Source organism: Triticum dicoccoides, chromosome 7B (genome assembly GCF_002162155.2).
Source record: "Triticum dicoccoides isolate Atlit2015 ecotype Zavitan chromosome 7B, WEW_v2.0, whole genome shotgun sequence".
Classification (NCBI taxonomy): domain Eukaryota; kingdom Viridiplantae; phylum Streptophyta; class Magnoliopsida; order Poales; family Poaceae; genus Triticum; species Triticum dicoccoides.
The window spans coordinates 718,005,882-718,017,912 of record NC_041393.1 but is presented as its reverse complement, the minus strand read 5'-3'; the positions used below and the strand labels follow the sequence as shown (position 1 = coordinate 718,017,912).

General features: G+C 44.0%; 1 protein-coding gene across 2 annotated transcripts; it reads left to right on the top strand.

Moving 5' to 3' along the window:
* The first annotated feature begins 717 nt into the window (after positions 1-717).
* LOC119336405 (protein FAR1-RELATED SEQUENCE 6-like) lies at positions 718-4,669 on the top strand. 2 transcript variants are annotated; one of them, XM_037608416.1, is made up of 5 exons: positions 718-953; positions 1,078-1,197; positions 1,528-3,818; positions 3,912-3,983; positions 4,089-4,669. In XM_037608416.1, exons 3-5 carry the CDS (start codon positions 1,551-1,553, stop codon positions 4,176-4,178), a joined length of 2,430 nt encoding a protein of 809 aa, XP_037464313.1. In that variant the 5' UTR covers positions 718-953; positions 1,078-1,197; positions 1,528-1,550; the 3' UTR covers positions 4,179-4,669. The 2 variants fall into 2 exon arrangements, with proteins under 2 accessions (XP_037464313.1, XP_037464312.1); XM_037608415.1 differs by having other exon boundaries at positions 718-981.
* Positions 4,670-12,031: the final 7,362 nt, after the last annotated feature.

Here is a 12,031-nt window from a genome sequence, read left to right as displayed (position 1 = left end):
CGAGGGAGGCGGAACCCTAGGGAGGGGAGGGGAGGGGAGGGGAGGCGGCTCCTCCAGTGGCTGGTCGCGCTGCTGGTGGAGACGAGACGGGAGTGGGGGAGGGAGGGGATTCGCTCGCTCTCTCTCTCTGTCCAGAGGCGGTGGCGGACCCTCCCTCCGCTGCTGCTCATCGTCGTTGGGGGGCTTTGTTGCGGTGGATCCGGCCGCCGACGGTGTGGGGAGGCGGGCGGCGGCGACGGCGATGTGGCTGCGGGAGGCGGGGGGAGAGGAGGCGCGCGGGAGGAAGGGAGAGAGGAGGAGGCGGCTAGGTCTCCGCCACAGGAGCACCCCCCTTTTATACCCCTGTACACAGAATGACGAAAATGCCCCCGGGGGGCCCCGGAATTACGAGCAGTGGCACGAACGGGGTGAAACTATTCATTGCTACAGGGCTCCTCTTTGATCCGACGGCGAAGGTCATCCAATGGCTCAATCCGACGACCCAGATCAGATCAAGTAACCAGATCCAACAGCCAGGAATGCCAAGCGGCTGAGGAGGCTGAAGGATGACCGGCATCCTTATTTTTCGGTCGTCATGTATGGCTTCAAGTCTTACCAGACATCATTTGTATCCCCGAACATATTCTTAGTTAAATATAGTTGTTGCTCTCAAAAAAAAAAATCAGGAGATGGGCCTGGGAGAAAAGAAGCCCAGCAAACAGCCTACCGCTGGTGTCGTCTGCTTGTCCGGCCAACCCAGTCCACGGTGACTGCTGAGACACACTGATCCGCCGCCAGCCGAGCCAGCCCGGCCGGCCGTCCGGAGCCACCGCCGGACCGCCCTGACGCCCGCTGCCTGCCTGCCCTCCCACCGCCCGGCGGCTGCTGTCCGCGCAGGCGCGTGCCACTGCGCAGCAGTACGCGGAGCCTCCCTCCCTGTTAACCGAACTGCCGGAGCCGCCCAATCCGCTCAGGTGCTGTGCCCGTCTCCTCCCTATAGAGGTACCCGCATCCCCTGACCCACCCACCCCCCATAGTTGCTCCTTGATCTCTGATTTAGACATATTTACATCGAATTTGACAAGATTTCTGGCACAGATCTGAATTTGCCCAGGCCCGGCAGCTCCTCTAGCCTTCGCCCTCCTTGGATTCGCTAGAGTCTGGAAACTGGAGGCGTGCAGCAGCCCCGATCTCAGTTTATCCGGAGATTGAAGTCAGGTAGCCAGGGAATTATTATCTGTACAACACATCGACACATAACATGTTCAGTTTTATTTTACGGTTCGACAAATAACCTTGTCCATGTTGCAAGACTACATTTTTGATCTATTCATATATGATATATTGGTAATTACTGGAGATGTTCACATGTCACATTCGTTTCGAATCCTAGCTCTGCCGCCGAGTGCCGGCAGTAGCACTCTGAAGTACTAATTATTGAAGAAAGTTGTAAAACTATTTATGAACCAAAACTGCTGTAGAATTGCTCAGCATGCTTCTGTCAACTGTATCTATACACGGTTTGTGATACTGCTCATCTTCTTTCAGGCCGAATAGATTATTCGGGACCAATGGAAGAGGAAGGCTATAGCACCGAATCATCCAATGAAGGAGACGTGCAAGAAGATGGTGACAAGGAGAAAAGCCTTGCTGAGGGCGATGTCTTTAAGCCGGTTGATATGGATCCAGAATGGATACCTAAAGTAGGGATGGTCTTCGACTCAGAGGAAGACGCCTTTCAGTTCTATGTCGCATATGGATGCCGCTCTGGTTTTGGTATCACAAGGAGGTCTAACAACACCTTTGATGGTTTCCGCTATCGCTCTACCTTCATATGCTCTAAAGGAGGGCAATCTAGGCTGAGATCTGGAGTGACAAGGCCTGCAAGAAAGCGAGGCACAAAGACTGGCTGCAAGGCTAAGATCATTGTCAAGGACGCCCATTTTCAGAATCGCTGGGAAGTTATTGTTCTCGAGTTGGAGCATAACCATCCCCTGGACCCCGGTTCGATTAAATATAAGAAAAATTTAGAGAACATCCCTTTCTCTCTAAATCCACCTCGTTTGTCTGAGGCGCCACAGAGTAGCTCAGTTGTTGGACACTCTAGTAGTTTTGGAGATAGTGGCATACCTTCATCTGCCCAGATTGAAATCAAGACCAAGATAGACAGAAATAGGAAACTGAAGCTTGCTGAAGGAGATTTAGAGGCATTAGTGAGTTTTTTCAACGACATGCAAGACCGAAACCCGTGTTTCTTTCACAGTTTAGACATGAATGAGCAAGGACAGCTAAGGAATGTCTTCTGGGCTGATGCCAAATCACGTAGTTCCTACAATTACTTTGGTGATGTGGTTGCTATTAATGTCACAAACTTCAGTGATCAGTATGATATACAGTTTGTGTCATTTGTGGGCACTAACCACCACGCTCAACCACTGTTACTAGGGTGTGGTTTGCTTGCTGGTAGATCTCTTGGAGCTTACGTGTGGCTTTTTGATACATGGTTAAGATGCATGAATGCCATGTCACCACCTTCAATAATTACCAACTATTGTCATGATGTTGCAATAGCTGTTAAAAAGGTTTTCCCCAATTCACGGCACCGCTTTTGCCTTCGGCACATTTTAAATGAGCTTCCTGAGAAGTTGGCCGGAATGGAAAACAAGGATGAAATGATTTCTACTTTCAGCACATTGGCCTATGACTCAGTTACTGCTCTTGATTTTGACAAAGAGTGGCAAGAAATGACACATCAATTTCAGTTGGAGGGAAATGAATGGCTGTCCAAATTATACGAGGTCAGGGCACAGTGGGCTCCTGCTTATGTGAAGGATTTTTTTTGGGCGGGAATGTCCGTCACAGACAGAAGTGACATTGCAACTGACTATTTTGATGGGTGGTTGACGTCTGGTACGTCTGTGAAAATGTTTGTTGAGCAGTATGAGGCAGCTGTCAGAACTAAGTTAGAAAAGGAAACCTACGAGGATTTGCAATCGTCTCAGATGAGGCCACAGTTGATGACTGGATTGCCTGTGGAGGAGCAAGCAGCAAAGATGTACACAATGGAGATATTTCAAACTTTCTTGAATGAATTAGGGCATTCATTTCACTGCAACTATAGTATACTTGATCGGAGTGATTCAGTAGTTACATACATAGTATCAGAGCATGTAAATCAAACAAAGGTGGACTACAAAGTTGCTTATGACAATGCTGAAGATGATATATGGTGCTTCTGCCGCTTGTTTCAATTTAAAGGTATATTGTGCAGACATGCTCTCACTGTACTGAGGCAGGAGCTTGTACCGATGATTCCATCAAAATACATCATTCATCGCTGGTGCAAGGATTGTAAACTAACTTGTTCTTCCATGTCCCGGGACGTCTCATCAAGTACTCAGGAATTGGGAGGTTATGATGATCTCTACAAACTAGGCCACCAATACTTTGCAGAAGTTGTGGAACTGGGTTCTGTGAACTCAGAATCAAAAGATTATGCTTTGTCAGTCATGAGGGAGATCAGGGATAAAGTGATTTCTTATGAGAAGTCACTAAGAGATCAAAGGGTTGACAGCCAAGTTTCAACTGCCAACTTTGCATATAATCCAGTGAATGAGGATTTTACTGATGATGCATTACCCATTTCTCTTAGTACCAAGGGCTGGGATCTCATGCAAGGTCAGTCAAAACGTTCTCGCAAGAAGAAACTGACGACACCAACAGTTCTTGATACCCTGAAAAAGAAAACTAAAAGGGCCTATAACAAGAGGAGGAATGCCACTGCGAACAACCTATGCACAACGGTCACCACAACTGACAGCATAACAGAAAGCGCAAATGTATGTATTGTTACTAGGTCCACACATTTGACTAGTAATTTTTTCTTCTTCATATAGTTCTTGATGATTAACATTGAAGTTTTTCCCCATTAGGTTCAGGAAGATCAAGTAAATGAGGGATGGCCGTTAACATCTAGTGGTGCACCAGATACCTTCCCATACGGAGTAAGCTCAAATATACCCTTTCGAGTTCCCCTCTCTGTTCTTACTGGTCTTAGTAAATTCTGATAAACTAATGCTTATTTTTCTTAAAATTTGTTTGCCTTCTAGGTGGAGACCATATCTTTCGATTTGACACAATACAACAATGCGCCAAGCTTCCATTGGCCTGAAAGCAGCAGCAGATCTCAGCTTCAGTGAAAGGAGGCAACACTTGGTTATGCGTTCATTCGAGTAGCCTGTGTTCTAACATGATCACATGACGGGCAGAGTAAGTGTTGATAGTTCAGGTCCGACCTTGTTTGCTCTGCTACTAGGAAGTTGGTGGCCGTCCGAACAAAGGTGAAAAAATTCTCAAACATGGCAGAACCAGAAACCAGTAAAACTACCACCAGCTTCTAACCAATTTGGTCTAAATTGGTTTGGCTAATATGGGATGCCCCTGATTGTCACCTCCATGTAATGGCCCAGCTGTACATATTCATTTCTGTTTTTTCGCGTCCTTTGATATTTGATGTTCCATTACTTAGGTTCACTTGAATCATGTTAGGTATATCTTGAGTAATTCGACCTGATGTTATCCTGTGTACCATTCATGGAGTGCACTGTTGTGTATGATTTGTTCGATAAAAAACATTTGTTTGGCAGTTATCAGGTGGTGCTGAGTTGCAGACCTGCTGTGCCTCACAGCTCGTTTGCCCAATAGAATTATATAAGCAGCAAAAGCCAACTGTCATCTGTTCCTGTGTTATGTTACTGCATATTAATGCAGATATTAATCAGCTCTTAATGTACTCCCTCTTGGATAATGCAAGCTGCCCACGTGTTCCTAAGTTTAACTTCGATCACCGATTTCTTGTAAAATACTTTGTTTATAGTTAATCGATTATGAGTACAGAACACAAAAGTTTTAATCTTGAACACATGATCATTGCATGGTTATCATGTCTGCCTGTGCTTTTCAACCCATCATTTCGAAATGTCATAAGTTCCTAAAGGTTGGAGGGCTAGGACCCTCTCTTTGTCCTTCTCGCCATTGTTCTTGACTCCTTCGCCACATGTCAACCTTTGTTACCTAAAAAGGTCCCCAAAGCAGTAGATGCAATTTGTCGGGCCTTCTTCTAGACGGCGGAGGATACTTGTAACATTGCAGAAATGCTTGATTACTTACCATTGTTCTTGACTCCTTCCACACATATTGCATGTCAATCTTTGTCGCACAAAATGGCCTCAAAGCAATAGATGCAATTGGTAGGGCGTTCTTGTTGATAGTGGAGGATATTTGTACCCATGCAAAATGCTTGATCACCAGGAAAAACATTTGTGAATCGAAAAGAAAGGGCTGATTTGGGCATTTTATTTTTGTTTTAGTTTTACATTTTAAAGGGTTTCATTCTTACATAGAAAACTTCGTTATTTTGTTTTTGTTTAAGTTCTTGTAGTTTTTTCTTAAAGGGTTCATTATTCCATACAAAACTTCATTTTTTTTTCTTATTAAAGGGTTTCATTCTTCCTTAGAAAACTTCATTATTTTGTTTTTGCTTTTATATTTTTTTCTTCTTACAGAGTTTTAATCTTCCCTAGAAAATTTTATTATTTTGTTTTTGTTTTTTATTTTCTTTCTTCTTAAAGGGCTTTATTCTTCCCCTAGAAAAATTCATCATTTCGTTTTCATTTTACTTTTAATTTTATTTCATTTTTTTCTTTAAAGGTGACTCCAATATCGTTCCACTATTTTATGGCTATCCTTTCGTACTATAAAAGGTGCAATTTCAGTGTAAAATGTGTGCAGTTTTTTTTTGCGAAACCCTTCTGTGTAAGTTTTGTCAATATTAGATTTATTTTTTGTATTTTTCTTTCTTTTTAATGATAAGACCGATTCCACTAAATTATTTCTTCTTAGGAAACTTTCACCATTATATACTTATTGATGCATATTATTAAAGAGGTGACCGCCTCTTTTTCTACTTTTGGTTATCGGGTTTACAACTCATAGTAATTTAAATCATGCTAGTTAAAACCGGTAGACGATCTCATAGTTTGCCTAACTATTTTAACCAAACTTGCCTTAGGTTGGGTGCTTAAATTATTAGCCACACTTTAGCTTGCCTATGGAAAATTTGCCATATATTTTTTGTGTATGACATGTGGGCCTTGTCTTCCACAACAAGAATCTGGCTGGGTAAGAAAGTGTGGGAAAATACAAATACCCACTAGTAGAAAAAGGACCTAATATGAGACACATTAGTGCCGGTTTGATTTTGAGCCGGCACTAATGTGTCCAATAGTGCCGGTTCCAACGGCTAGCCGGCCGTTCTCATTAGTACCGGTTCGTGCCACGAACCGGTACTAAAGATAGTGGTGGCAGGGTGTTGTCAGTCTGGGCCCCTCCAACACCTTTAGTACCGGTTCGTGGCACGAACCGGTACTAAAGGTCGACCTACATAAACCCTTTGTCCAGTCGAGCCACTCTGTTCTTCCCCTTTCCCCTCACATCCTCTGTTCTTCCTCTCTCTTCCTCGAGCTCCTCACAAATTTTGCCCAAAATTTGTCAAGATTTGAAGGCCCCCATCCATTCAAATGATCACAAAGGTTAGCAACTTTGTCCTTTCAACTCTCATTGCTAGATTAGCTCTTGCAATGCTTTGTATAGTGATTAATTTGGGAGGAATTATATTTGCTAGTATTTGATTTATATGCAATCTGAGGTCAAAAATAACACTTAGTTTGCATATGTAGGTGTTGTTTACTTAGTGCCTTCTAAATCTCCGTCATAACCACCGTCGATCGCCCGCACCGTCCCGTCACCGACACCACCTTGTGGTGAGGCTCTTGTTCATGAATGTTTTACATTACCAAATTGATGTTTGTGTGATTTGAATATATAGTTACTCGTATAATTATCTTACCCATATGTTGTTTGTTATACATAGTGCCATGGTTTTGATATCCATCCCCGTCGGCCCTCGTCCTTGTTATGATTCGGATGTGGTATATTCTCATTTAAAACTAGTTGTTGCATTTCGTGTTTATGACAAATTATGCCCATCAAGTTGACATAGATATTTTTATCTAGGAGGTATGTGAACCGGAAATTCCAACCGACCCTATTGTCGAGAGGTTAAATTTAGTTGAAAGAGAAAACGAGTATTTGAAAGAAAAATTGAAAAGAATTGAGGGGGAGAAGATGGAATTGGAGTTGCATGTTGCCGATGTCGTCGATGATCACAAGATCAAGATGGAGAAAATGAGGTTGACGATTAGAAAGATTAGAAAATATGCCATTGATAGTGTGGCTTGGTATCATTATGTTGTTGGATCAATTGTTACCTTAGTTGCGATCTTCATCGCATTTGTTGTTGCATTTAAATTATTTAGCTAGAGAGTTATTTGTATGTTGCATTTAATTAAGTGTTGTATATGAACTTTATGTATGAACTTGTATTAATTTGGTCTATTCGGTGTTGTGTAATGAAGATGAGCCGACAATGGATGTATGATGACAGATGCTCTCCCGAGTTCATTAATGGCGTGCATACTTTTCTGCTTGCCGCTGAGGCAAACAAGTGGGCGGATGGTTTTATGCCTTGTCCATGTGCTGGCTGCAAGAATGGTCACAGTTACTCTACGTCAAGAACCATTCACGTCCACCTATTTGAGTCCGGTTTCATGCCCCACTATAATGTTTGGACCAAGCACGGAGAAATAGGGGTTATGATGGAAGACAATGAAGAAGAAGAGGACGACGACAGCTATCCTGTCCATGGGTTCCCTGAATACGATGATACAACAATGGGGGAAGAAGCTGAGCCGGCAATGCAGAAAGAAGCTGAAGAAGAGGCATCAGATGAGCCCGCTGATGATCTAGGTCGGGCCATTGCCGATGCAAAGAGAAACTGCGCAAGTGATCTGGAGAGGACGAAGTTGTAGGGCATGTTAGAGGATCACAAGAAATTGTTGTACCCGAATTGCGAAGCTGACAAAAAAAAGTTGGGCACCACACTTGAATTGCTGCAATGGAAGGCAGAGAATGGTGTATCTGACAAGGGATTTGGAAAGTTTCTGGTAATGATAAAGAATATGCTTACAAAGGACAACGAATTGCCCGAGAGTACGTATGAAGCAAAGAAGGCTGTCTGCCCTCTAGGGTTAGAGGTGCAAAAGATACATGCATGCCCTAATGACTGTATCCTCTATCGCGGTGAGTACGAGGATTTAAATGCTTGCCCGGTATGCGGTGCATTGCGTTATAAGATCAGTCGCGATGACCTTGATGATGTCGAGGGTGAGCGCCCCAAGAAGAAGATTCCTGCCAAGGTGATGTGGTATGCTCCTATAATACCACAGTTGAAATGTTTGTTCCAAAACAAAGAGCATGCGAAGGCGATGCGGTGGCACGCAGAAGACCTTAAGAAAGACGGGAAGTTGAGAGTACCCGCTGACGGTTCGCAGTGGAGAAAAATCGAGAGAAAGTACTGGGAGGAGTTTGCAGGTGACCCAAGGAACGTATGGTTTGGTCTAAGCGCAGATGGCATTAATCCTTTTGGGGAGCAGAGCAGCAACCATAGCACGTGGCCTGTGACTCTATGTTTGTATAACCTTCCTCCTTGGTTGTGCATGAAGCGGAAGTTCATTATGATGCCAGTGCTCATCCAAGGCCCTAAGCAACCCGGTAACGACATTGATGTGTACCTAAGGACATTAGTTGAAGAACTCTTACAACTGTGGAATGGAACATGTGTACGTGCGTGGGATGAGCACATGGGGGAAGAATTTGACCTAAAGGCGTTGTTGTTCATGACCATCAATGATTGGCCTGCTCTCAGTAACCTTTCAGGACAGACAAACAAGGGATATCGCGGATGCACGCACTGTTTGGATGATACCGACAATATATATTTGAATAGTTGTAAGAAGAATGTGTACCTGGGACATCGTCGATTTCTTCCGAGCAGGCATCCCGTAAGAAAGAAAGGCAAGCATTTCAAAGGTGAGGCGGATCACCGGACGAAGCCTCGCCACCGTACTGGTGCTGATGTACATGATATGGTCAAGGATTTGAAGGTAATCTTTGGAAAGGGTCCTGGCAGACAACCTGTTCCAAAGGACGCTGACGGACGCGCACCCATGTGAAAGAAGAAATCTATATTTTGGGACCTGCCATATTGGAAAGACCTAGAGGTCCGCTCCGCAATCGACGTGATGCACATGACGAAGAATCTTTGCGTGACCCTGCTTGGCTTTTTGGGCGTGTATGCGAAGACAAAAGATACACCAGAGGCACGGGAGGACCAGCAACGTATGCACGGAAAAGACGACATACATCAGGGTCAGGCCAGCTACGCTCTTACAAAAGAAGAGAAGGAAATCTTCTTCGAATGCCTGCTCAGCATGAAGGTACCGTCTGGCTTCTCATCGAATATAAAGGGAATAATAAATATGGCAGAGAAAAAGTTCCAGAACCTAAAGTCTCATGACTGCCACGTGATTATGACGCAACTCCTTCCGGTTGCATTGAGGGGGCTTCTACCGGAAAACGTTCGATTAGCCATTGTGAAGCTATGTGCATTCCTCAATGCAATCTCTCAGAAGGTAATCGATCCAGAAATCATACCAAGGTTACCGAATGATTTGGTGCAATGTCTTGTCAGTTTCGAGTTGGTGTTCCCACCATCCTTCTTCAACATCATGACGCACGTTCTAGTTCACCTTTGCGAAGAGATTAACATTTTGGGTCCTGTATTTCTACACAATATGTTCCCCTTTGAAAGGTTCATGGGAGTCTTGAAGAAATATGTTCATAATTGTGCTAGGCCAGAAGGAAGCATCTCGAAGGGCCATGAAAATGAGGAGGTCATTGAGTTTTCTATTGACTTTATTCCTGACCTTAAGCCGATTGGTGTTCCTGAATCGCGGCATAAGGGCAGACTGGAAGGAAAAGGCACGCTAGGAGGGCATCAAATAATATGTATGGACGGGCATTCTCTCACTGAAGCACACTACACAGTTCTACAGAATTCCGCCTTGGTGGCTTCATATATGGAGGAACACAAGAATTTTCTACAGTCCAAACACCCGGAGAAGTCTGACGACTGGATTACACGCGAACAAACGAGGACTTTCGCCGGTTGTTTGCAGAAACGTGCCCTAAATGATGGCGATATTCAAAATGACCTGTACTCGCTGTCCCAGTTACCATCTTCGAATATAATGACTTTCAAAGGGTACCAGATAAATGGGAATACATTTTACATGATCGCCCAAGATAAGAAGAGCACCAACCAAAACAGTGGTGTCCGCTTTGATGCAACAACCAACAGGGGAAAGGAAACATATTATGGTAACATAGAGGACATATGTGAACTTAACTATGGATCAGGTGATTTGAAGGTCCCTTTGTTTCGGTGCAAATGGGTCAATATGACACGAGGCGGGGTAATGGAAGACCCGCAGTATGGAATGACAACAGTGGATCTCAACAATCTTGCGTATGCAGACGAACCATTCGTCCTAGCCAATGATGTGGCGCAGGTTTTTTATGTGAAAGACATGTCTACCAGGCCGAGAAAAACAAAAGATAAGGAAGCGAATGGATCATACGATGAGCCAAAGCGCCACATAGTTCTTTCAGGAAAAAGAAACATCGTGGGAGTGGATGACAAGACAGACATGTCAGAAGATTATGAAAAGTTTGATGAAATTGCTCCATTCACAGTGAATATTGACCCGAGCATCCAGTTAAATGATGAAGATTTTCCATGACTACGGCGCAAAGGGACACACGAGAAGAAAAAGTTTCACACCCAAAGATCTGGGATGTGATCGGCTTCACTATCATCACTTTCTTCTGTGTTTCACACCCAGGAGGGAATGTCTGTAATAGTTAGCGTAGTTAATTATGTGTTTTGGCATTTGAAATGCGAAGAAATTTTATGTGCAAACAAATTCTTTTCATGCATTTACTGATGTTTTTTCCAGCTAAATGACCCTGAAATTGAAAATCATTTGAAATAAACTCAGAAAAGGTTGAAAGTTGGCATGGTATCATAATTTCATACAAATAGCATGTGCAAAAAAGTAGAGAGGGTTACGGCAAAAACTGGATACACTTCGTGTACAAAATGGACAATCTTTTTCGAAGTATCGGGTTTCCGACGAAAACTGAAATGTTACAAAGGCATTTCATTTTTTAAATAACCTAAGCATTACCAAATTGAATATAATGATAAAACACACTAATATTAAACATAAGAAAAAAGAATCACTGAAAAAACTTTTTTCAAAGTTAAGTTATTCACAAACTAGTGATTCACACAAATTTCAAATAATTCAAAATTTAAACTATTCAAAATTAAAAACTACCGGCACTAACAGAAAGTTTGTAATTTTTTGTACCTAGAGCAAAAATATTCACAAAGAAACTCTAAATACAGCAAAAACAACTCAATAATAAATAAAACAAAAATAAATAAAGCAAAAAAAATTAAGAAAATAAAAAAGCCCGCCTACTGGGCCAAAGCGGCCTGCATACGACTAGGAACACAACCTTTAGTTGGGCAGGATGCAGGCCCGCAAAGGCGCAGTAGGCCCACAGGGCAGAAGAGGACAGGTAGGCCAGTAGGCCTGCTTAGGAGAGGAGCTCGAGAGAGCTACCGCACTGGGGCTTATAAACCAGTGCGGTAGCCCCTCAGGTAGCGAGGTGGGACTAAACCTGCGCACCGCCTGGAGCCAGCGCAACCCCTTTAGTACCGGGTCGTGGCTCCAACCGGTACTAAAGACCCCCCCCCCCTTTAGTACCGGTTGGAGCCACCACCCGGTACTAAAGGGGGTGCGCTTCCTGCCGCTTGGCCTGGCCAAAACAGACCTTTAGTACCGGTTGGTGGCTCCAACCGGTACTAAAGGTCCATCCTATATATACAACACTTAAAAAAATTCAGTTTCCCCCTGTTTCCTCCCTCCGTCGCGCCGCCCTGCCCCGATCGACGCCGTCCCCGTCGACGTCGCCGCCCTCGCCCCTCGTCGCCGACCCCGGCCGTCTCCGCCCCTCGTCGCCG